Here is a 22,054-nt window from a genome sequence, read left to right on the forward strand (position 1 = left end):
AGGAGAGACCAGAAACTAAGCAACAAAGGCAAATGTGTTGATAAATCCGTTGCCAACAATTCTGGGTTCGGTATTTTCTGATTTTATTTCATTTAAAAATGTTTTTTTTTTTAACCTCAGCATTAGGTACAGATAAATGAACTGTTGCTAAATTAATATACAAGAATCAACATTTGCTCTAAAATAACAAATCAGTACATCGGCATATTAACGCATCTTGAAAGAAAGAGCTTGTTTGGGGGAGTGATTAAAGCATAAAAACAACCTGGAGTTGTAGCATAAGTCACACTGCTACAGAATGTTGCGACGGGTCGTAAAGCAGCGGTGACAGTGACGTCACGACCGCAGGTAGACGAACATGGCGGCACAATTCCCGCTGGTATGACTCTTTCACGACGTATCTGACGGCGATCGGACTAAACGAGGCAAGCGACGCACGGCTAACGGCTATGCTAGTGCACAGCTTGGGTGTAGTGAGGGGCAGGGCGTTTTTCGGAAAAGGTGTTAAAAATCACAATATTATCAGTGCAATCGTGGTTAATATGACAGATGTCTGCGTGACATCGGATCCGATGGGCGGAGCCTTAAATCCCGTTATCCGAGTACAGTGACACCTCAGCTTACGAACTTAATCGGTTCCCAGAAAGTGTGTACAAGGCGAAAAGTGTGTCTTCCAAACATCAATTTCCCATAGGAAACCATTAAAAATGAGAATAATCTGTTCCCAGGTCCCCATAAAAGCTAATTTTATACTAAATAAGACTTAAAACTACGCACAATCTTCCTTATTTTATGTATATGTATTGTATTGTCATTGAAGAAATAAACTACAGTGTAATAAAGTCGTTTTATTAACCTTTGTGATGGTAGTTGTCAATAGATGACGAACTTCCAGGTTCCCTCATGATGATATGCGAGTGAAGTTTCGGCGATAATACAGTCACTCACACTGTCCCCTGCTAGCTGCTTTTCGTTAATCCAAATCAACAGACGTTTTTCAACTTCTTCTATTGCCCGACACCGTTGCTTAGACAACACAGAAACACCCTTAGCCACACGTAGTAATGATCGACTTAGCGTACTGGTACTGGGATGCTACATCACAGAAACGCACACCTCGTTCGTGGTTTTTGATGATCTCCTTCTTCTGCTCGACCGTAATTTTCCTTTGTGTCCTCTTCGGCTTAACACTAGCGTGTGGTGGGGTCTTTTTCGGTCCCATAATAGCAAAGGTAGTCCACTTGATAACAAAACACATCTGCACCCAATGATGAAAATTAGTCCGCCAGCCACCTGTGTGGTTTGGTTCGTCCGCCGAAAACTAGTTAGTATGCCAAGATTATATTCTGGTGAATTTAATGTTTGTAAGGCGAAAAGTTTGTGAGCTAAAGCGTTCGTAAGCTGAGGTATCACTGTACTCAAAAGGCCTTATCCTTCACCCGGGGCCGCCCCGCCCCCTCCTTAGGTGCTGACATGTTCAAGGTCACTTTAAGGTGTTCCCTGAGCTCCATAAAGATTGAGAAACACTGTCTCCGCTAAACGGGGGGGGGGGGGGGGGGGAATTTGAGCAGGCCCTATTTGGAGACGGCGCCCGGCACGCTGACGGAAAGCGCCCGGCGAGGCGCATTGGACACTTGCCGCTGTTGGGACAAGAAGGACTGGCCGGCGGATAGTGCGGAGGCGGCACGGGCGCCCAGACGCGTCTCGATGGCCAGCTTCTGAAAGTTCAAACTCTGAGGAGGAAGACAAAGGTGGTCCTGCGTAACGTGGGCGTGGAAAACGGCCCGGGTCTCATCTTTGACCTTACCTTGTTGTACCAGGCGGAGACGATCAGCTTTTCTTCGTACTCGCGCAGTCGAGCCTGCTCGCACTGGCGCTGCGGATGCCATATGACACGGGTGTCAAACTCAAGACCCGGGGGCCAAATCCGGCCCGAAACATCATTTTACATGGCCCGCGAGCAAATCATGTGTCAACTTGCATGATCCTTGCAAAAAAAAAGTCCACTAAAATGTCACAATGTCACGTTTAACTCATTCACTGCCAGACGTGCAAAAATATCCACTCCATAGCCAGGGTTTTTGTCATTGTCATTCAAATTCCAGGAACCACATAATATTGAGTTTTAGGATAACGTAAACATTCATTGCAGCATTAGAAACCTTAGAATCTCTTCTTTCACGAAGAAAAAAAAAGAGTTAATTCCTAAATTATATGGGTCTGGAGTTATATGAACTTGAACTAGGGGTGGCTGTACAAAATACAATATAATACATACATATTGGTTTATATAGCGCTTGAACATCAGCTGAAGCTGGAACAAAGCGCTAACATGGGAAAAAAAAGGTAATGCTGCAACCTTGTGGAAAAGAAAAACATTGCCAGAGGCCATGGCCAGCGCTTTATCAGCACCCGAGCATGGGAAAAATAACAAAACCCGAACAAATTCGGGAATGGCGCTCTGTCATATTTTCAATTCCAGAATCAATTTGTGAATGGCAGTGAATGACTTAATAAGAAATGAGATTTTTGTGTGAAAATTTTGTTGCCCTGTCCACACTCACTAAAATTTAACAAACTACAGTGATACCTCGGTTTACGAACCCCTTGGCTTACAAACTTTTCGGTTTACGAACGTTAAGTTTATGAAAAGTTTACCTTGACGTACAAACTTTACCTTGGCATACGAACTTTTTCGTAGTCGGAGCTGCCTCAATGAGTGATGTGTCGTTCGCGAACGAGCCCGTTCTTCTAACAACAAAATGGTAGCCGACTGTTTTTGTGCTCTATTTCCCGTCCCCAGACTTTGCTTCAAGCCACGTGATTGGTCAAGAACGCAGCAGTGAGAGGGGTGGTTTAAACATTAAAGAGACAGGCAAATGACAGTGAGAGTTTCAACTGTGATAGTTCAAAGGCAGAGTGTAGACTGCAAGGTTAAAATATCCCACCCATCAGGCGCCACAAAGAACCCGCACAAGCCATCTGTACACTGGATGCAAAAAGCTATCAACCTAGCTAAACAGAACACAATTGATGAGGAACTAGATAAAATTATCACAGACAAAACACCTACAAGGGATCATTCCTCAAGATGGTGAAAGAAGAAGGCTGCGTTCCTCATCAAGTGTTTAATGCTGAAGAGACCGTCCACTACATTCCATCAAGCCATCAACGACCATCACAAAGGTAAATAAAACAACTTTATTATACAGTACAGTTTATTTCTTTAATTATAATACCATAGCACATTTATTATACATAAAATAAGGTATATTTTGCGTAGTTGTAAGGCTTAGAAAAGTAGAAATGTATGTTTTATGGGGACCTGAGAACGGATTATTCTCATGTTAATGGTTTCCTATGGGAAATCCATTTTTGGGATACACACTTTTCGCCTTACACACTGTCTGGGAACCAATTAAGTTTGTAAGCCAAGGTATCACTGTACAAAAGTTGACTCATACAAAATAAAGGCCAAGAGATAAATGGCACACACGCACACAGACGGTAGCGGAACTACCTCCAGGTTGAGGATCTGCTTCTCTCTGTCAGCCAGCTGGTTCCTCAGAGCCTGAATCTCAGTGGTCGCTGGGTTCAGTTTAGGGTCCAGAGCTCGGATCACCTGCAAGGAATGAATACGCCGGATCAAAAACCGCACCCATTTTACACTGCTCCAAGGACACGAAAAGACCCAAGTGACTCACATTGCGAGCTTTCTCCAGATACATTTTGTACCTTTCCTCCATGGACCTCATGTCTTCGTCCTTTTTTTTCAGCGCAGCCATGAGCTCGTCCACCTTAAAGGCTGAACGCAAAAATAATAATTGGGGGCTTAGGAGTGGAGAGCCTCATGGCCATGGTGGGCACTCACAGTTCTGATTGTTGTCAGGCTGCAGGTCCTCCAGCAGTTCTTTCTTCTTTAGGATCTCATCCTGGGCCTCATTTAGCTGGACCCTGAGGAAACAAGGACATTGGGGTCTTTTTAGAAGCCTGTCCGCTTGTTGCGCAGTGCATTCAGAACGTAATCAGTTCTCGCCTTCTTCCAATATAGACTAAATACAATTGTCTCCTCAAAATCCAACACAACATACAATAATGAGCACATTAATGGATATATTTTTTTAAATCTGTGAATGTACACGTCTGAATACGGTGGATTTGGCAACCATGTTTTATTCCGTGTGCAATTGTTCAGAATCTGTTTGTGTTTGTTTCTGTTGCACAATTTTTTTCCTGTGCAACATTGATTTGTTATTAAATAACAATACACTAAAAAAAAAACACATTTTCAAATGTCGTGTTGTGCAAAGAACTTTTTAATGAAAAAATATAAATGTAAGTAAAGACAATAAGCAAATGAAGAATATGTAAAGAAATAAAAAAAAATAAAAAAAGAATAAAAAGAAAAAATGAAAAAAGAAAACGAAAAGAAAATGCAATGAAAGAAACAAGGACAAAATAAAGAAAAAGGAGAAAGAAAAAAATGAAAAAAATTAAAAGAAAGAAAAAAAAGAAAATAAGACAAAAGGAAAAGGAAAACAAAGAACGGAGAAAAATAAAAAAGCAAAGAAAAAAAGAAAGAAAAAGTGACGAAAAAAATCAAGAAAAAGAAACAAAAAATAAAAAAAGAAAAAAAAAAGAAAGAAAAGAAATGAGAAAGAAAAAAAGAAGGAAGAAAAAAATAATTAAAAAAGAGAGAAAAATGATACCAAAAGACAAAGGAGAAAGATAAAAAAGAAAAGAAAAAGAGAAAATAAAATCAAGAAAAAGAAGAAACAAAAAATAAAAAGAAAGAAAAAATAGAAAGAAAGAAAAGAAGAGAGAAAAGAAAAAAATAAAAGAAAAAGAAGGAAGGAAAAAAAATAATTAAAAAAGATAGAAAAAGGATACCAAAAGAAAAGAGAAAGAAAATAAGAAAGAAAAAGGAGAAAGAAAACAAAAAAAAGAAAAAGAAAAAAGAAAGAAAAAGAAGAAAGAAAGAAAAGAAAGAGAAAGAAAAGAAGGAAGAAAAAATATACAGTAAAGTCTCGTTATATCGATATTCAAGGGAGTCGGAAAAAATATCGATATAACCGGGACTATCGATATATCCGATATCGATATAACAAGACTTTACTGTATTATGGAAAAAGATAGAAAAAGCATCACGAAAGAAAAAAGAAAAAAAAAAAACAACAAAAAAAGAAAGTAAAAGGAGAAAGAAAGAAAAAGAAAAAAGAAACAAAAAAGAAAGAAAAAAGAAAAAAACAACAACAAAAACAGAAAGAAAAAGTTACAAGAAAAAATTAACAAAAAAGAAAGAAAAAATTAAAAAGATAGAAAAAGCATAACAAAAGAAAAGAGAAAAAACAAAAAAAAAACAAAAAAGAAAGAAAAAGGAGAAAGAAACAAAAAAGTAAGAAAAAACAAAGAAAAAAGAAGGAATGAAAACATAATTAAAAAAGACAGAAAAAGCATAACGAAAGAAAAAAGAAAATAAAGAAAAAGGAAAAAGAAAAAAGGAGAAAGAAAACAAAAAAATAAAAAGAAAAAAGAAAGAAAAAGAAGAAAGAAAAGAAAGAGAAAGAAAAAAAAACAAAAAAGAAGGAAGAAAAAATATAATTAAAAAAGATAGAAAAAGCATCACGAAAAAAAAAGAAAAAAAAAACAACAACAAAAAAGAAAGTAAAAGGAGAAAGAAAGAAAAAAAAGATAGAAAAAAGATAGAAAAAAGAAAGAAGGAAAAAACATTACAAAAGACAGAAAAAGCATCGCGAAAGAACAGAGAAAAAAATTGAGAAAAAGGAGAAAGAAAAAAGAAACAAAAAAAGAAAAAAACAACAACAAAAACAGAAAGAAAAAGGAAAAAGAAAAAAATAAACAAAAAAGAAAGAAAAAAATTAACAAGATAGAAAAAGCATAACAAAAGAAAAGAGAAAAAACAAAAAAAAACAAAAGAAAGAAAAAGGAGAAAGAAACAAAAAAGGAAGAAAAACAAAGAAAAAAGAAGGAATGAAAACATAATTAAAAAAGACAGAAAAAGCATAACGAAAGAAAAAAGAAAATAAAGAAAAAGGAAAAAGAAAAAAGGAGAAAGAAAACAAAAAAATAAAAAGAAAAAAGAAAGAAAAAGAAGAAAGAAAAGAAAGAGAAAGAAAAAAAAACAAAAAAGAAGGAAGAAAAAATATAATTAAAAAAGATAGAAAAAGCATCACGAAAAAAAAAGAAAAAAAAAACAACAAAAAAGAAAGTAAAAGGAGAAAGAAAGAAAAAAAAGATAGAAAAAAGATAGAAAAAAGAAAGAAGGAAAAAACATTACAAAAGACAGAAAAAGCATCGCGAAAGAACAGAGAAAAAAATTGAGAAAAAGGAGAAAGAAAAAAGAAACAAGAAAAGAAAAAAACAACAACAAAAACAGAAAGAAAAAGGAAAAAGAAAAAAATAAGCAAAAAAGAAAGAAAAAAATTAAAAAGATAGAAAAAGCATAACAAAAGAAAAGAGAAAAAACAAAAAAAAACAAAAGAAAGAAAAAGGAGAAAGAAACAAAAAAGGAAGAAAAACAAAGAAAAAAGAAGGAATGAAAACATAATTACAAAAGATAGAAAAAGCATCACGAAAGAAAAAAGAAAATAAAGAAAAAGAAAAAAGGAGAAAGCAAGAAAAAGAAAAAAGATGGAAAAAAGAAAGAAGGAAAAAACATTACAAAAGACAGAAAAAGCATCACTGAAGAACAGAGAAAAAAATTGAGAAAAAGGAGAAAGAAAAAAAGAAAGAAAGAAAATAAGGAGGATAATAGCTGTAACAAAAAAAACAAAAAAAAAAAGAGGCCTACGGTTCCTTTGGAACAAATTTACATTTGGAATAAATGAAGCCCAAACCATTTTGCGATGTGTGAATCAACCATTTTTGCTTGTTCATTTAAAAAATAATACATTTTATTTCAAGCGCCTTTCAAAACACCAAAGGACACTTTACAATAAAAACAAAGCACATAACAATAAAACCATAAGCAAAATGATACATAATAAAATAGCAGATAGAACCATAGAACCAAGTGGGTTTTGAGGTGAGCCTTGAAAATAGGGAGGGAGTCAATATTGGTGGAAGAGAATTCCAGAGTTTGGGAGCAGAGCGGCTGAAAGCTCTGCAACCCATCGTGGTGAGACGGGCAGAGGGCACATAGAGGTGAAGGGAGGACGAAGATCTGAGGGACCGAGAGGGAACAGAGATTTGAAGCAGGTCAGAAAGATAGGGAGGGGCAAGGTTATGGATGGCTTTGAATGTAAATAGAAGGATTTTGAAATCGATACGATGTTTAACAGGTAGCCAATGGAGTTGCTGGAGGACAGGGGTGATGTGGTGAAAGGAGGGGGTTCTAGTGATGATCCGGGCTGAAGAATTTTGGACCAGTTGGAGTTGATGGAGACATTTCTGATTGATACCGAAGAGCAATAATGGATTTTTCGAATTTGTGCCATTACAAACGCGTTCATCTGCACATTTAATCCATCTGCCATCATCAACCTGGTTAGCTTTTCCACTCCCATCTTGATGTGACTTACATGTGAGCATCCAGTTTCCGCTTCAGGACCGACTGGAGAGGGAAACAAAAAGTGAAACTCCGCATTGATCAGGACATCTCCGGCGATCTGCCGGCGCGCCACTCACTCACATCATCAGCTTTAAGCGCCTGATTCTGCAGCGTCTTCTGGAGGTCCTCAACCTGCTGCTGTAGCTCGCCGAACCGCTGGCGAAGCAACCTGCACCAACAACGGCAAGTGATGTCGGGTGTGAAGGTGTCCTCGTTTTGACATCGGCGGGTTAACGCCGCTAACCTGTTCTCGGTGTCCAGATGACTGCGACTTTTGTGAGCGTCGTCCAGCTGGGCCTGCAGAGAAGCAATCTTGCCCCTCTCAAACTCCTCCTGCTGTACTCTCAGCATCCTGTTCTCATGCTGAAGCCTGATGAACTTCTCTCTAAAAAAGAATACATACATAAAAAATAAGGTCAACTGTCACTTAAAGGACAACCGACGTCTCTGGACAAGTTGTGTCCATAATTTGTAAAATGGCTTCAAATGACTTCTACTGAGCGTATTTTACAAAGATTCCACCGCATATAGCTAGATTTTACGTTTTAAGACTCGCGCTGAATATTACGGAAGTCTTGTTTTTGAGTTGGTGATGAGTCTGTACGTGACGTCACCGAAGGAACAGCCCTGACCGAAATAAAAGGACACATTGTAGCAGTCCTTCCATCACGTCAATGCATTTTGCTGTACTTGTTTGGTCTGAAAAAGAGTTGCACCAAAAGAGGCAGAAGAGGGCGACAAAGCTCCATGTAAGGAATTAATCAGCCTGTGGAAACGGGCTGATTAATTCCTTACACGGAGCTTTGTCGCCATCTTCTGCCTCTTTTTTAGTGCTACATCCCCACCCCCCCCATTGCCTCAAAATGGCACGGAATAAATTATTTAATCGATTGCAAACATGTATGCTTTCTTCTTCAGAACTACAGTAAAGTCTCGTTATATCGATATCGGATATATCGATAGTCCCGGTTATATCGATACTATTTCTATGCACGCACGGAGAAAATTACATGCAAACAGGGTCGGATATATCGATAGTCCCGGTTATATCGATATTTTTTCCGACTCCCTTGAATATCGATATAACGAGACTTTACTGTATTTGAATCATATTCATAACTGGATGTGTAACAAGAAAGCATTTTCTCTGAATCTGAAGCCATTGTTTTGATTCTCGAGCAAGGCAAGACGTCCTGTCGTGACGTCACGAACAAGGGGGCGGGACCTTCTGAAACTCGGCATCTCTGACGTCATTTTTGGGACACTACGTCATTTTTCTTGGTGTTTTGCATTTGACTATTGCGTGTTTTGGGTATTTTAGATGCTATAAAACAGTTTTCTGATGTCAGTTAGGAAACAAAAAAGTGATGTCGGTTGTCCTTTAAATTCCGCGGTGTGTGATTGGACCTGTGCTCCACGGGGATCAATTCTGCGGCCAGGTTGTCATGGCTGGGGCTCCTGGGAGAAAGCATCCCTGCGGGTGAGACAGTGCGTGCCAGTCAGAACTTGGGAGATGGATTCGGCATCGGCATCGGCTCACCTTGAAGATGATCCTGTTGCGCTTGGGTGCAACGAAGCTCCTCGTTAAGTTCCTTCAAGGAGTCTCGCTCCACGATGATGCGCTGCCGGTTGAGAGGTGAAAGGTCAACGTTACAAATGAAATGTCGCCGGCGTTTTCCACGTTTCTTCTTTTTTCGTCGCACCTCTTTCTCCTTGCTCATCAGCTCGTGCTTCTCTTCCAGCTTCTTCAACTCAAAAGATTGGGTGTCCGCTCGCCTCGTTTCATCCGACAACTTCCCGTGGAGCTCTTGGACCTGTTGGTAGGAGAACGTGGCAACCATATTAATAATAATGACAATAATAGATATATAAGCGCCTTTCAAAACTCTCAAGGTCACTTTACAGGAACAGGATCAGTTTTTCTGTGGGTGAGCAGCGGCAGCCACACGCGGTAGCGTTCACTCAACCCGAAAGTAACTCAAATATATAGAAAGCTAGCTAGCTAAGAGTTAGCTAATAATCATTCAACCCAGAAGTAATTGAAATAGATAGAAAGCTAGCTAGCTAAGAGTTAACTAATAATCACTCTACCCGGAAGTAACTCAAATAGATAGAAAGCCAGCTAGCTCGGTAAGACTCACTAATAATCACGCAACCCGGAAAATATATAGAAAGCTAGCTAGCTAGCTAAGAGTTAGCTAATAATCACTCAACCCGAAGTAACTCAAATAGATAAAAAGCTAGCTAGCCAAGAGTTAGCTAATAATCACTCAACCCGGAAGTAACTCAAATATACAGAAAGCTAGCTAGCTAGCTAAGAGTTAGCTAACAATCACTCAACCGGATGTAACTCAAATAGATAGAAAGCTAGCTACCTAGCTAAGCGTTAGCTAATAATCACTCAACCCGGAAGTAATTCAAATAGATATAAAACTAGCTGCCTAGCGAAGCGTTAGCTAATAATCACTCAACCCGGAAGTAACTCAAATAGATATAAAGCTAGCTACCTAGCTAAGCGTTAGCTAATAATCACTCAACACGGAAGTAACTCAAATAGATAGAAAGCTAGCTAGCTGGCTAAGAGTCAGCTAATAATCACTCAACCCGTAAAATATATAGAAAGCTAGCTAGCTAGCTAAGAGTTAGCTAATAATCACTCAACACAGAGGTAACTCAAATAGATAGAAAGCTAGCTAGCTAGTAAAGAGTTATATTATCAAGTCAAGTCCCCCGCTCTCGCTTTGAAAAATAAACACACTGTGTTTGATTTTTAAATGATGACATCACAATTGTCAAAACCATCCAATCGAAAAGCGATTTTGTTTGTACTACCTGCCGCTTGTACGTCTCCAGCTGCGCCCGAGCGGCGTTGGCTTTGCGCAGTTCCTCCTCCAGGCTGACGGTGTTCTGCATGTAGATGGTATTGTTCTCCTCCAGAAGCTTCATTTGCCTCTTGAGGTCCCCGAGATTCTCCAGTTTTCGCTTGTACGCCTCCACCGAGGCTTCCAGCATCACCACCCGGTCTGAACAGTTTCTAAATGAGAAAAGTAGGACGGTGAGTTCAGGCGTAGTAAAAAAAAAAAAAAAATCGGAAAAATACACATTATTCCATTTTGATTAGATTCAAAGTCAACCAAAATTATATTATAATTCTGTGTCCTGATGTATGTTCAATACAATACAATAGGTGGGGGGGGGGTCACTTTTATTCTTTTGGGGGAGGCTTAGCTTTTTTAGTCTTTTTATCTTTACGTTATTCTGATTTCCTCTCTTCACTTCTTTTTATTTATCGAGCAATCCAGCTATTTATCTATCTCGCTAGCTATCTAGCAGGCTATCTTGCTAGCTACCTATTTTATCTTGCAATCCAGCTATCTATCTAGCTAGCTACCGACCTAGTTACCTATTTGCTATCAAGCTAGCTAGCTATTAGCTATATAGCTATGTATTAGCTACGTCCTTGAGAGTTTTGAGGGGGACTAGTAGATGCAATGTATTATTATTATTATTATTATTATTATTATTATTATTATTATTATTATTATTATTGTTATTATATACATTTACCTTTGCACAGTATACAGTTGACATTTTTATTTTGTTATGCTTAGAATGTCACCCCCCCACCCCGTCCCCATTCAAATTGCTGCTGTGGACTGCAAATTTTAGTTTTTTTTTCAGACTTTCTTTCCTTTCTTCTTCCTTTCGTAACTTTGCTGCTGCGTTACTCCCAGTTAGACTGAACGCTGGCGCGAATGGCTACCGCTGCTCACCTGCACAAAAAAAATCCTGTGACTGTAATATATCCTTGAGAGTTTTGAAAGGCGCTTAGAAATTAAATGTATTATTATTATTATTATTTATTTACATGCACGTATTAAATGTTCACTAGCCGGCGCGGTCAGAGAAGTTGCTAAGATGCTAACTTGTAAGCAAAGATTTGATATAGCAGCTAGCGGCAGTTTGCCAAATAGGGACCAAAGGAAAAAAAACAACCACAAAGGTTTGTCTGGCTATACATAATTTAAAAAAATATGAATAATACATTTTATTTCGAAACGCCTTTCAATACTCTCAAGGACACTTTACAGTCACGGGATAAGAATATTTTTTGTCTGCGAGTGAGCAGCACTGCCAGACGAAAGAAATAGTTAATTCCTAAGTTATATGGGTCTGGAGTTATATGAGCTTGAAATGAAGGCAGCCGTAATACATACATTTTGGTTAATATGTATGAGCGCTTGAGGGACAAAGCGCTAACATGGAAAAAAGGGCCCCCTTGTGGAAGGAAAAAAACTATTGCCAGAGGCCATGGCCAGCGCTTTATCGGCACCCAAGCATGAAAAAACAAAACCCAAATTTGGGAATGGCGCTCGACGTCATATTGTCAATTCACGAATACATTTGTGAATGAGTTCCTCTGCAAAAATAAAAGTACAAGATAAAAAATGGAACACCCCATAGAATAAATGACGATAAACTGGAATTGAAATTAAAAAAAAATACAGCCTAAGAGAGGCAGTAACGTCTTTTTCGACACCAACAAACAAACCTCAACACATCCAATTCGTCTTTAAGCGATCGGGACTCCTCGGCCAGACCGGTGAGCTCGTCGTTGCGATGTTGAACTTCCACAAGTTGCTTCTCCAGTTCCTCGCAGTGGATCCTGTAGTCGTCCTTGGCGGCCTCCAGCCTGCAATGGGGTTGCTTTAATCTCCATATCCGGATGGTTTGGTACAGCGCGCGGTCAGGGGGAGGGGGGCACTCACCTGAAATTCTCTTCCTGTAGAGTTTCGAGCTGCTGCTGCAGTTGGCCGTGCTTCCTGCCCGACGGCGTGTTGGGGTCGTCGAACGTGTCCAGTTGATTGGCTCGGTCGGTCAGGACGTCGTTCTCGGCAAGCAGGCTGTTGTGTTCGTCTTGGAGGATTGCCACCTGAGCAAGAAGTTCAGAGAATGTAGAAAATGGTAACCTCGCGGGGTTCGCGGTGCAGTAAGCGCTTCACAAAAAGAGTGCAAGTTAATACATGCACAAACATACAGTTAGTCAGCAAACATTTCTTGCTATATGTGACTCCATATGACGAAGGGGAGTCATATCGCTTATTCTTCCCAGAGGATAAACAATACAGTGATACCTTGGCTTACAAATTTAATTGGTTCCCAGACAGAGTGTGTAAGGAGAAAAGTGTGTATCCCAAAAATTAATTTCCCATAGGAAACCATTAAAATGGAAATAATCCGTTCCCAGGTCCCCATAAGACATAATGTTCTACGTTCTAATTTTTTAAGCCTTAAAACTACACAAAATATATCTTATTTTATGTATTATAAATGTGCTATGGTATTATAATTAAAGAAATAAACTGTACAGTATAATAAAGTGGTTTTATTTACCTTTGTGGTGGTCGTTGATGGCTTGATGGAATGGAGTGGCCAGTTTCCTCAGCATTAAACACTTGATGGGGAACGTAGCCTTCTTCTTTCACCATCTTGAGTAATGATCCCTTGTAGGTGCTTTCTCTGCGATAATTTTACCTTTTTCCTCATCAATTGTGTTCTGTTTAGCTGCGTTGATAGCTTTTTGCATCAAGTGTACAGATGGCTTGTGCGGGTTATTTGTGGAGCCTGATTGATGGGATATTTTAACCTTGCAACTTTGAACTATCAAAGTTGAAACAAGTCCAAATTTCACTGTTTTCTATCCATTTTCTCATTCTCTCTCTGTCGTCTGCCCGTCTCTTCAAGGTTTAACGGCCTCACTCTCTCGGTCTTTCTGTCTGTAAACCCCCCACGTGATTGGTCAAGAATGCAGCAGGGGGGCTGCATTCTTGACCAATCACGTGGCTTTAACCGTAGACTGGGGGTGGGGAGTAGAGGACAAAAACAGTCGGCCGCCATTTTGTTGTTAGAACGGGCTCGTTCGCGAACGACACACCACTCATTGTGGCGCTCCGTGTGTATTCCGAAAAAAAGTTCATATGCCAAGGTAAAATGTTCATAAATTTAACATTCGTACACCGAAAAGTTCGTAAGCCAAGGGGTTTGTAAACCGAGGTATCACTGTATATATATTTTTTTTACCGCATTTGGATATACGAAACGCAAATTCCGAAGACGTACCGTCAAAGACCTAACAGCATCATCCCACAGGTGTCAAATGAACACATTCATCCACCACGGTTGTGAAGTGCCCCAGTGAAGCCACTTGTTAGCGTCAGCATACAAGCAGCACAAGGGTTTAGTTTAGCTGACGTGGGACTTACCTGGTAGCCAAAAGGGGGGCTTGACGGACCGTCAAAACGGAAAAGTGAATCTGTCGAGAGTCCAGTTGAAGACGTGACGGGTCAGTGGCGGCTGATGAGTGTGGTGTGAACACTGAGTGCCGGGCAGACCGTTTAAGCTCACAGTTCTTCTGCCACAGCAGCTCCAGACAATGGCCAGATATTGTTTACACTGACCCGCGGCGCGGATAAGCGTGTGTCTGTGTGTGTGTGCACTTGCGTATGTGCTCGTGTGTGCGTTTCCAAGAAGCGTAGTCACCTGCTGGTCCAGCTCCTGGCAACGTTGTACGAGAGCTTCCTTGTCTGAAGATAGTTCTGACAGTTCCTCCAAAGCTTTTCTAAGCTGGACACACGCACACAACAAGCTAAATCAACAACGGTTAGCTCATTTTGCAAACTTTTTATGTCTTGGAATTCAACCCAAAATGGCTGCTTCAAAACAAAATGGCTGTTTCAAAACAATAAAAGGGTCCACTTCCTGTTCAATTTCATGTGTGGGTTCTTGAGGATTTTTTTTTTGTGCCCTGTTATGTCAAACATGACCACTGAATGTTGTGACACTCAGTGTTTTGCCATTTTTATGTCTCGGAATTCAACCCAAAATGGCTGCTTCAGAACAAAATGGCTGCTTCAAACAATAAAAGGGTCGACTTCCTGTTCAATTTTATGTGTGGGTCCTTGAGGAATGTATTTCCACATGCCCGGTTATGTAAAAAATGTCCACTGAATGTTGTGACCGACAGTGTGGAGTTTTGCCAACTTTTATGACTTGGAATTCAATCCAAAACAAAATGGCTGCTTCAATCCAAAATGGCTGCTTAAAAAAAGGCAAAATGGCAGACTCCATGTTATGATAGGTATGCCCAATTTATGGCGATCTTACAAATTCGTTTCGAGGACTCATATTTTTTTTTAAAGGCCGCAGTGTATTTTTACCAGAAGACAAAATTGCTTAGTATGTATACTGACGGCCTCGACAAAAGTGATCCAGGTACTGGAACCTCGTACTCCAATTGCACTGACCTGCTCTTCCAGGTCCCCAGACAGCTCTGTTTTTCTGCACATGGTTTCTCTATGTAACAGCTGTAGAAATACATTTTAAATAAAAAGTCATCAGGCTTGTTCCGTATTTACAAAATGACACCATTCCTCGACTAGCAGGATGTGATTCATGGTGCACGGACCCAACCTCCTGTATGGCTTCCATGACGACGTGCTGGACGGACTCCTCCAGCGTCATAATGATCTGGATGTATTCTGGTAAGAGATGGACACTGGATTATTCCCAACATTCCGTAAATGAGTACAGTGATACCTTGGCTTACGAACTTAATTGGTTCCCAGACAGAGTGTGTAAGGTGAAAAGTGTGTATCCCTAAAATTAATTTCCCATAGGAAACCATTAAAATGAGAATAATCCGTTCCCAGGTCCCCATAAAACATAACTTTCTACTTTATAATTTTCTAAGCCTTAAAACTACACAAAATATACCTTATTTTATGTATAATAAATGTGCTATGGTATTATAATTAAATAAATAAACTGTACTATATAATAAAGTAGTTTTATTTACCTTTGTGATGGTCGTTGATGGATTGGGTTCTTTATTTTTTTCTATATGCCCTGTTATGTAAAACATGACCACTGACCAACCCCCTCACTGACCAACGCAGCAGTGAGGGGGTGGTTTAGACATTGTGATCAAAATCAGTGAGAGATTTTCAACTTTGATAGTTCAAAGGCAGAGTGTAGACTGCAAGGTTAAAATATTCCATCAATCAGGCTGCACAAACAACCCGCACAAGCCATCTGTACACTTGATGCAAAAAGCTATCAACCTAGCAAAACAGAACACAATTGATGATGAACTAGATAAAATTATCATAGAGAAAGCACCTACAAGGGATCATTCCTCAAGATGGTGAAAGAAGAAGGTTACGTTCCTCAGCAAGTGTTTAATGCTGAGGAAACCGGCCACTCCATTCCATCAAGCTATCAACGACCATCACAAAGGTAAATAAAATTACTTTATTATACAGTACAGTTTATGTCTTTAATTATAATACCATAGCACTCATTATACATAAAATAATGTATATTTTATGTAGTTTTAAGCCTTAGAAAATTAGAAAATTAGAAAATTATGTTTTATGGGGACCTGAGAACGGATTATTCTCATTTTAATGGTTTCCTATGGGAAATCAATTTTTGGGATACACACTTTTCACCATACACTCTGTCTGGGAACCAATTAAGTTCGTAAGCCAAGGTATCACTGTATCTATTTTTGCACATCGCCTGGCAGTGAATGAGTTAATTAACGTTCCCAGAACAACACGCCGGCGCACATGGTGAGAACCTCACCATGCTTTCGCTCACAATTGACGGCACATCCCAGGACTAGTTGCAGCAGCCTGCCCATCTCCACGGGGTCCGAGTTTTCAGCAACCAGGGCCACGTCCGGCAGGGGGAAGTCAGAAAGCCCCTGGACCAAAACCTAGTCGAGCCACACGTAGCACAAAATGGCAAAGTTTTTCCCTCGATAGTCCGGAGATGTGATTACATGAACGCATGCCAGACTTGATCCAAGCTTTTTTTTTTTAAACGCATCGCACACAGCGTACTTTCTTGTGCATCTTGCTAACAACACAACTATACGCCTCGATGGATATCTCAACACAATGAACGAGATGAGGAGGTGCTAGGTGACCTTTCGGCCTACCTGGTTGTAATACTCTCGCACCATCTGGAGGATCTTCTTCAGATTGTTAAGCTATGGAGGTCACAAATACACAAGCGCGGTGTTAAAATGGCAGTAGCAGTAGCGCTAACAGGAGGATGTCAGGAAAGAAGCAACAAGAGAATGATGGAAGATGACAGGGCTGTTCTCTACCTTCAGCCTCCAGTTGTCATCCACGTCTGTTTTGATGCGAGCGAGCCATCCGTCAGAGAACCACGACGGGTCTCTGCATGACACACACATGGCGGCGGTTTGTCGTTAATCACTGTGTTATTCACGTAGGTTGATATGCTTTTTAAAAAAAAATATTTTAGATGCCACTTACACACTTACTGTTTATTGACTTTAATGTGACAATATGCTACCAAAGCCTCGCCCAAGTAATAGCTGATGTCAAGCAAGCATGTTGGTAGTAAGCAGACAAATGCAGACGCTCTTCAGTAAACTGCAGCTAAATTAGTCGTTCTTCACATGGGGATAAAGAATATACACATGCGAGCATAGTTCTAATCTAATGGCTTGCCCCCTTGTATTGTTTTTGTTCGGATCGCCAATGCTTGAAAGGTGATAACGCCGCAACATGCGTGCTAACCCGTTTATGACATATTGCGTTCTTTGCTAGCATGAAGCTAAGCGTACTTTGCTCATGCTAATTCTCAGTTTTTAACATCCAGTCACTCATATCTCAAGCCCTTACCGAAAATTATAACGGCATATATATTGAAGTCGAGTGTATTCTACAAAGGTTCCAGCGCAGATCGCCGATGCGTATGTGAAAATGTCGCGGCTTGGAATTGAAACGGATTCACGCCGGAACAGGAGATGTAAGGCAATCTCTTTTTGTCAATGGATGCTACAGCTTCGTGTTTGCTTTCAACATTTAGTTTGTAGCAGATGTGCACATTTCACCAGGATGTCCCCGATCCGCTGGTGAAAAGGATGCTTTGATCCTCTGTTCTTTCATCTAGAACTTCTTGATGCAACAAAGAGTTTGCAGAAAGAGCTTAACGTTGAATGACTGTGTCTTTGTGTTGTCATATTATTATTATTATTATTATTATTATTATTATTATTATTATTATTATTATTATTATTATTATTTGGTTCTTTTGACTTCAAGATGTCACCTCGAGAGTGGCTGCCTTTCCAGCAGCTCCTGTATTTTATTTTTCTATTTCTTTCTTTCCTTTCAGAACTTTGCTGCTGTGAAATGTAAATGTCTCCACTGCGAGACTAATAAAGGCCAATCTAATCTAAAATCAATGCAAATAAAGTGCCTCTTATTCATCCTATACTGTGAGGTGTTCAAATACTTCTATCTAAAGGTTATTCTGGGCCACAAATTGTCGGGAAAGGGACATATTTTCTTTGCGTTGGCGCAATGCATCATGGGATATACGTTTGACATTTATAGTGAACCACCATTTTCTAAATGAATGCTGGGTGCCGGCGGGTATCCTCACATTTGCTGCAGAGCCTGTGATATGGCGGCGCCGGTGGTTAGGTCCTCTATTGTCGTGCACGGTGCAGAGGTGTTGAAGGTCTGTAACTGAAGAGGTAATAACAGACTGATTGTTGCCTCAAATAATACAGATAATTATCGTCTTATCTAGTAGGTTGGATTACAGTGAGACCTCAATTTACAAACACCTTATCTTACAAACTTCAAAGTTCTGAAAATTAGACCTTACAATAAGCACTATTTTCATAATACACACCCACCACGGCTGGCGCAGTGATCTTCGGCGGAAGCACATGACCGAACAGCACCAGAGGTTAAGTTACCAACAGTCCTTCTGGAAGGTGACTCTCCTTCCATAAGCCATCAACGACCATCAAAAAGGTAAATAAAACTTTATTTTACAGCACAGTTTATTTCTTTAATTACAGTCCTCATGTAATGTGCCTCTCTTTTCAAACAGCAATTCCGTTTGACCTTCGACCTTCAACGCCATTCCATCAAGCCATCAATGACCATCACAAATGCAAATAAAGTGACTTTATGATACAATGCAGTGTATTTCTTTCATTACAATACAATAGTACATTTATTATACATAGAATAAGGTATGTTGTGTGTAGTTTTAAGGCTTATTTAGTTGAAAAGTATATTTTATGGAAACCCGAGAACGGATTATTCCCATTTTAATGGTTTCCTATGGGATTTTTTTTTTTTTTGGAGATACACACTTTTCGCCTTACACACTCTGTCTGGGAACCAATTAAGTTTGTAAGTTGAGGTCTCACTGTACTTTGGGCTACTGTTGCTTAAAGAAATCGTTCACGATAATGACTTGATTAGATGGATGTTGTCCCTTGTCTGCTGGTTAAACAGATTAGGGTTCTAAATGCATTCGTGAGGTGATCGATAGGCCAAGTGGCTAAACTAAGGAGTGAGTGAACTTGAGATTCCTCAAACACTTACAGCTGAATGGGATCTCTAAAAGAAGACGCTTGGACCATGGAACAAAATATTTTATCAGACCGAAGGGCTGAGGTGTTACTTTTGATGTACCAAGAACCACAGCAAATAGGTCTGCTTAAACGTCCTTACCAAATACAATACGATATAGTAATAGAATACATCCTAATTTATATAGCGCTTTTACAACAGCTGCAGATGTAACAAAGCGCTTTTTTCACTTTCAATTTTCACAGTGTAAAATAACATTTTATATGAAATACAGTACTGCTAGAAGCAATACCCACTGTATACACAAAGACTGAATGCTCAAATGAAAATTTGTTTTAAAAGAAAAGTGGTATCCAACAAAGTTGAAATTTCTCACACCATTTAGCTCAATGTTAAAAAAAAAACAACGAAAACATACAATGACTGAATTTAAAACTTAAAGGACAACAGACACCATTTTTTTGTTTCCTAAATAACATCAGAAAAATGTTTTATAGCATCTAAAATACCTGAAACACGCAGGCTAATATTTTTAGTCAAATGCAAAACACCAATAAACATAACTTAAAGTGTCCCAAAACTACTCCAAATAACCTAGGAAACGGCGAGTTTCAGAAGGCCCCGCCCCCTTGTTCGTGACGTCACGCAAGGACGTCTTGCCTTGCTATAGAATCAAAACAATGGCTTCAGATTTGGAGAAGATGCTTTCTTGTTCCTCATCCAGTTATGAATATGAGTCAAATAGTTCTGAAGAGGAAAGCATACATGTTTGCAATCGATCAAAGAAGTCCTTCCATATCAATTCGAGCCATCAGGACTCCAATGTAGCGTCCCAGAAAATGCACAAGATGGCGCCCAAGCTCCGTTGGAAATCGGCTGATTTGTCTGCCGACAATTTGAGTCAACTCGTATCAAATAGTAGTCTTGGTGCAACACACAACAATTCACCATCGCGTTATTTATGTGTTTTCCTTCTAATTTCACCATCAACACGGATCAACACGATGTTTTCAGACCAAACAAAGTACCCAAAATGCATTGTGTGTCGCTTTCTCGGTCAGGCGCGTTCCTGACGTGACGTCAAGTCAGGAATCGTCACCAACTCGAAAACAAGACTTTCTGAATATTCAGCGCGAGTCTTAAAACGTAAAATATAGCATAAAAGCCGCTCAGTGGAAGTAATTTCAAGTGATTTTACAAATTATAGACAACTTGTCTGGAGGCGTCGGTTGTCCTTTGAATGTAACACCATCACAAATTGACCTGGTCGAACTGAAACTCATAAATCTCAATAATTAAACGACTCTTGCTTATAGTAAGACAAGCCATTATGGTCTCCGAACTGGTAACCTTTGTTTACATTAACTGTCACACGCGATTGCCCGATTAGCTCATACAAAATGATGCTCACACTATCTACACCTAAACAGAATTTGAAATTGAAAAAAATAACACGACGAAGATTGCGTTGTTAGTTCTTATCTGCCGCTTCTTTACTTTAGTGACGTATTTTTTATCGAAAAACCCCAACCACTTCCGAACAAGTGCCGCCTGTTGGCATCGAATGGTTGTCACACAGCGTAGGCGCCCTGCAAAAAAACAAACATCAAAACTCACCCATATTATGAGGCTTTCAACCAACACTGTTTTGTTCTCGTCCATTTCTCCCGATAAGCCAAATAAATACTTCAACGACGTCCTCCCCACCTATCCGCCCGCTTTTTTCACAAACCCCGTGCACTTTTTTTGGTGGTTTGCTTTTGACCTCACCTGCTGTCAAGTGGAAAAGCTTTAACGCCAATTACGTAAGAATGGTGGAAAGGAACAGTCGTTCCACCGCAAACGACGTAAAAAGAAAGGTGGATATGCTATCTACTTTCATCGTGTTTTTTCCCAAGGGTTAAACAGCGCTGGTGGCGTATCCAATCAGTGTCGTGATGCTATAAGATTGACGGGCAAATAAACCAATAGGGAGACGAATGAACAAAACCACACGTAATCATGAGACTGGACTTTGGTGCAGCATCTTTTCACCCCTCCGTGAAAGGCCCTGGCGTTTTATCTTTCTTCCAAAACCCTGACCCCCATCAACCCCTGCCCACTCCCTCATCGAGTGGTATTTTTAGATGACCTGCTGTATGTGTAGAGACACAACCGAGTCAATATTTGCTTGGGGCAATTCCCACAGGACTTGAAATTTCTTACACACGTCCATTTTGGTGAACTCTACAAAGGGCGTTTGGATTATGTCATTTTTACCAAATAGAGGAAATAATAATAATAATAATAATAATAATAATAATAATAATAATAATAATAATAATATCCATGAGAAATATCGATGAGAAAGATTCTTCAGCCGTCATCTGTACTTCTTTGAAGGTGTCAGATGTTTCGCTTGTTATCCAAGAGGCTTCGTCAGCGAACTAAAATCTTTCGCTGGTAGTTTCAACCCTATATATCCCTACTGTCCAGACGTGGCGGGTTGGGGGTAGCAGAGGACTACTCCCTGCACCTACACTGATTACTTTTATTGTCCTGACTGGTTACTTCTATTGTCCTGTCTGAGTATGGGGTCTACGACTGGCCTGATTGCCCAATTAGATCTGGTATCAACTCATCAGCATAACTACGCCTATGTTACCTAAGAAGTCGCTTGTAGGTTGCTGTTGATCCGTGTTTATGGTGGAGGAAAATATAAATAACGCAATGGTGAATCGTAGTCCTCTAAGTCCCTCATCAGAGTTTATTTTAGTGATAGCATAATGAAGTAGAATGGCACGTTTGGTAAATAATTATCCATGCTCAACCTACTTTAAAATGGGCGTGATTCAATATTGCTTCAACCTGCTGTAGTCGTGTGACCGGCATTGGAATGTGCATTTTCTTTTATGGTTTACGGCAATGTTTTTCCGCGTTCATTTGCTTATCTGACCGGTGAGCGTTTTTAGTTCAAGGAGTGACTGGTCGTACCACACAAAGCCGGAAAGAGTGGAACGCGGTTAATGATTTACAGGCAGATGTCATTTAGGCCGCACTACCGTGCAGC

At 39.6% G+C, this 22,054-nt stretch overlaps 1 protein-coding gene across 1 annotated transcript; it reads right to left on the reverse strand.

Annotated features, from left to right (window-relative positions):
- Positions 1 to 57: 57 nt before the first annotated feature.
- On the reverse strand, positions 58 to 20,789 carry hook1 (hook microtubule-tethering protein 1). The gene is made up of 22 exons (XM_089001309.1): positions 20,623 to 20,789; positions 18,056 to 18,141; positions 16,746 to 16,818; positions 16,575 to 16,625; positions 16,217 to 16,349; positions 15,041 to 15,108; positions 14,875 to 14,934; positions 14,111 to 14,194; positions 12,340 to 12,503; positions 12,123 to 12,263; positions 10,403 to 10,604; positions 9,274 to 9,384; positions 9,111 to 9,192; positions 8,978 to 9,044; positions 7,815 to 7,955; positions 7,652 to 7,739; positions 7,542 to 7,573; positions 3,872 to 3,954; positions 3,705 to 3,805; positions 3,521 to 3,622; positions 1,808 to 1,876; positions 58 to 1,733 (listed from the first exon to the last, which is right to left on the reverse strand). The coding sequence occupies exons 1-22, from the start codon at positions 20,665 to 20,667 to the stop codon at positions 1,575 to 1,577; spliced, it is 2,142 nt and encodes a 713-aa protein (XP_088857435.1). The 5' UTR covers positions 20,668 to 20,789; the 3' UTR covers positions 58 to 1,574.
- Positions 20,790 to 22,054: the final 1,265 nt, after the last annotated feature.

This window comes from Hippocampus bargibanti, linkage group LG07, assembly GCF_051943395.1.
Source record: "Hippocampus bargibanti isolate YZ-2025 linkage group LG07, ASM5194339v1, whole genome shotgun sequence".
In the NCBI taxonomy this organism is placed as follows: domain Eukaryota; kingdom Metazoa; phylum Chordata; class Actinopteri; order Syngnathiformes; family Syngnathidae; genus Hippocampus; species Hippocampus bargibanti.

Excerpts from the sequence above, each read along its gene's own strand:
- hook1 (XM_089001309.1), bottom strand. The coding sequence starts at position 20,667 with ATGGACGAGAACAAAACAGTGTTGGTTGAAAGCCTCATAATATGG. Across the intron at positions 15,109-16,216 it reads CAATTGTGAGCGAAAGCATG|AATACATCCAGATCATTATG; the intron begins GTGAGGTTCTCA and ends ATCTCTTACCAG. Across the intron at positions 9,193-9,273 it reads TGATGAGCAAGGAGAAAGAG|CGCATCATCGTGGAGCGAGA; the intron begins GTGCGACGAAAA and ends CTCAACCGGCAG.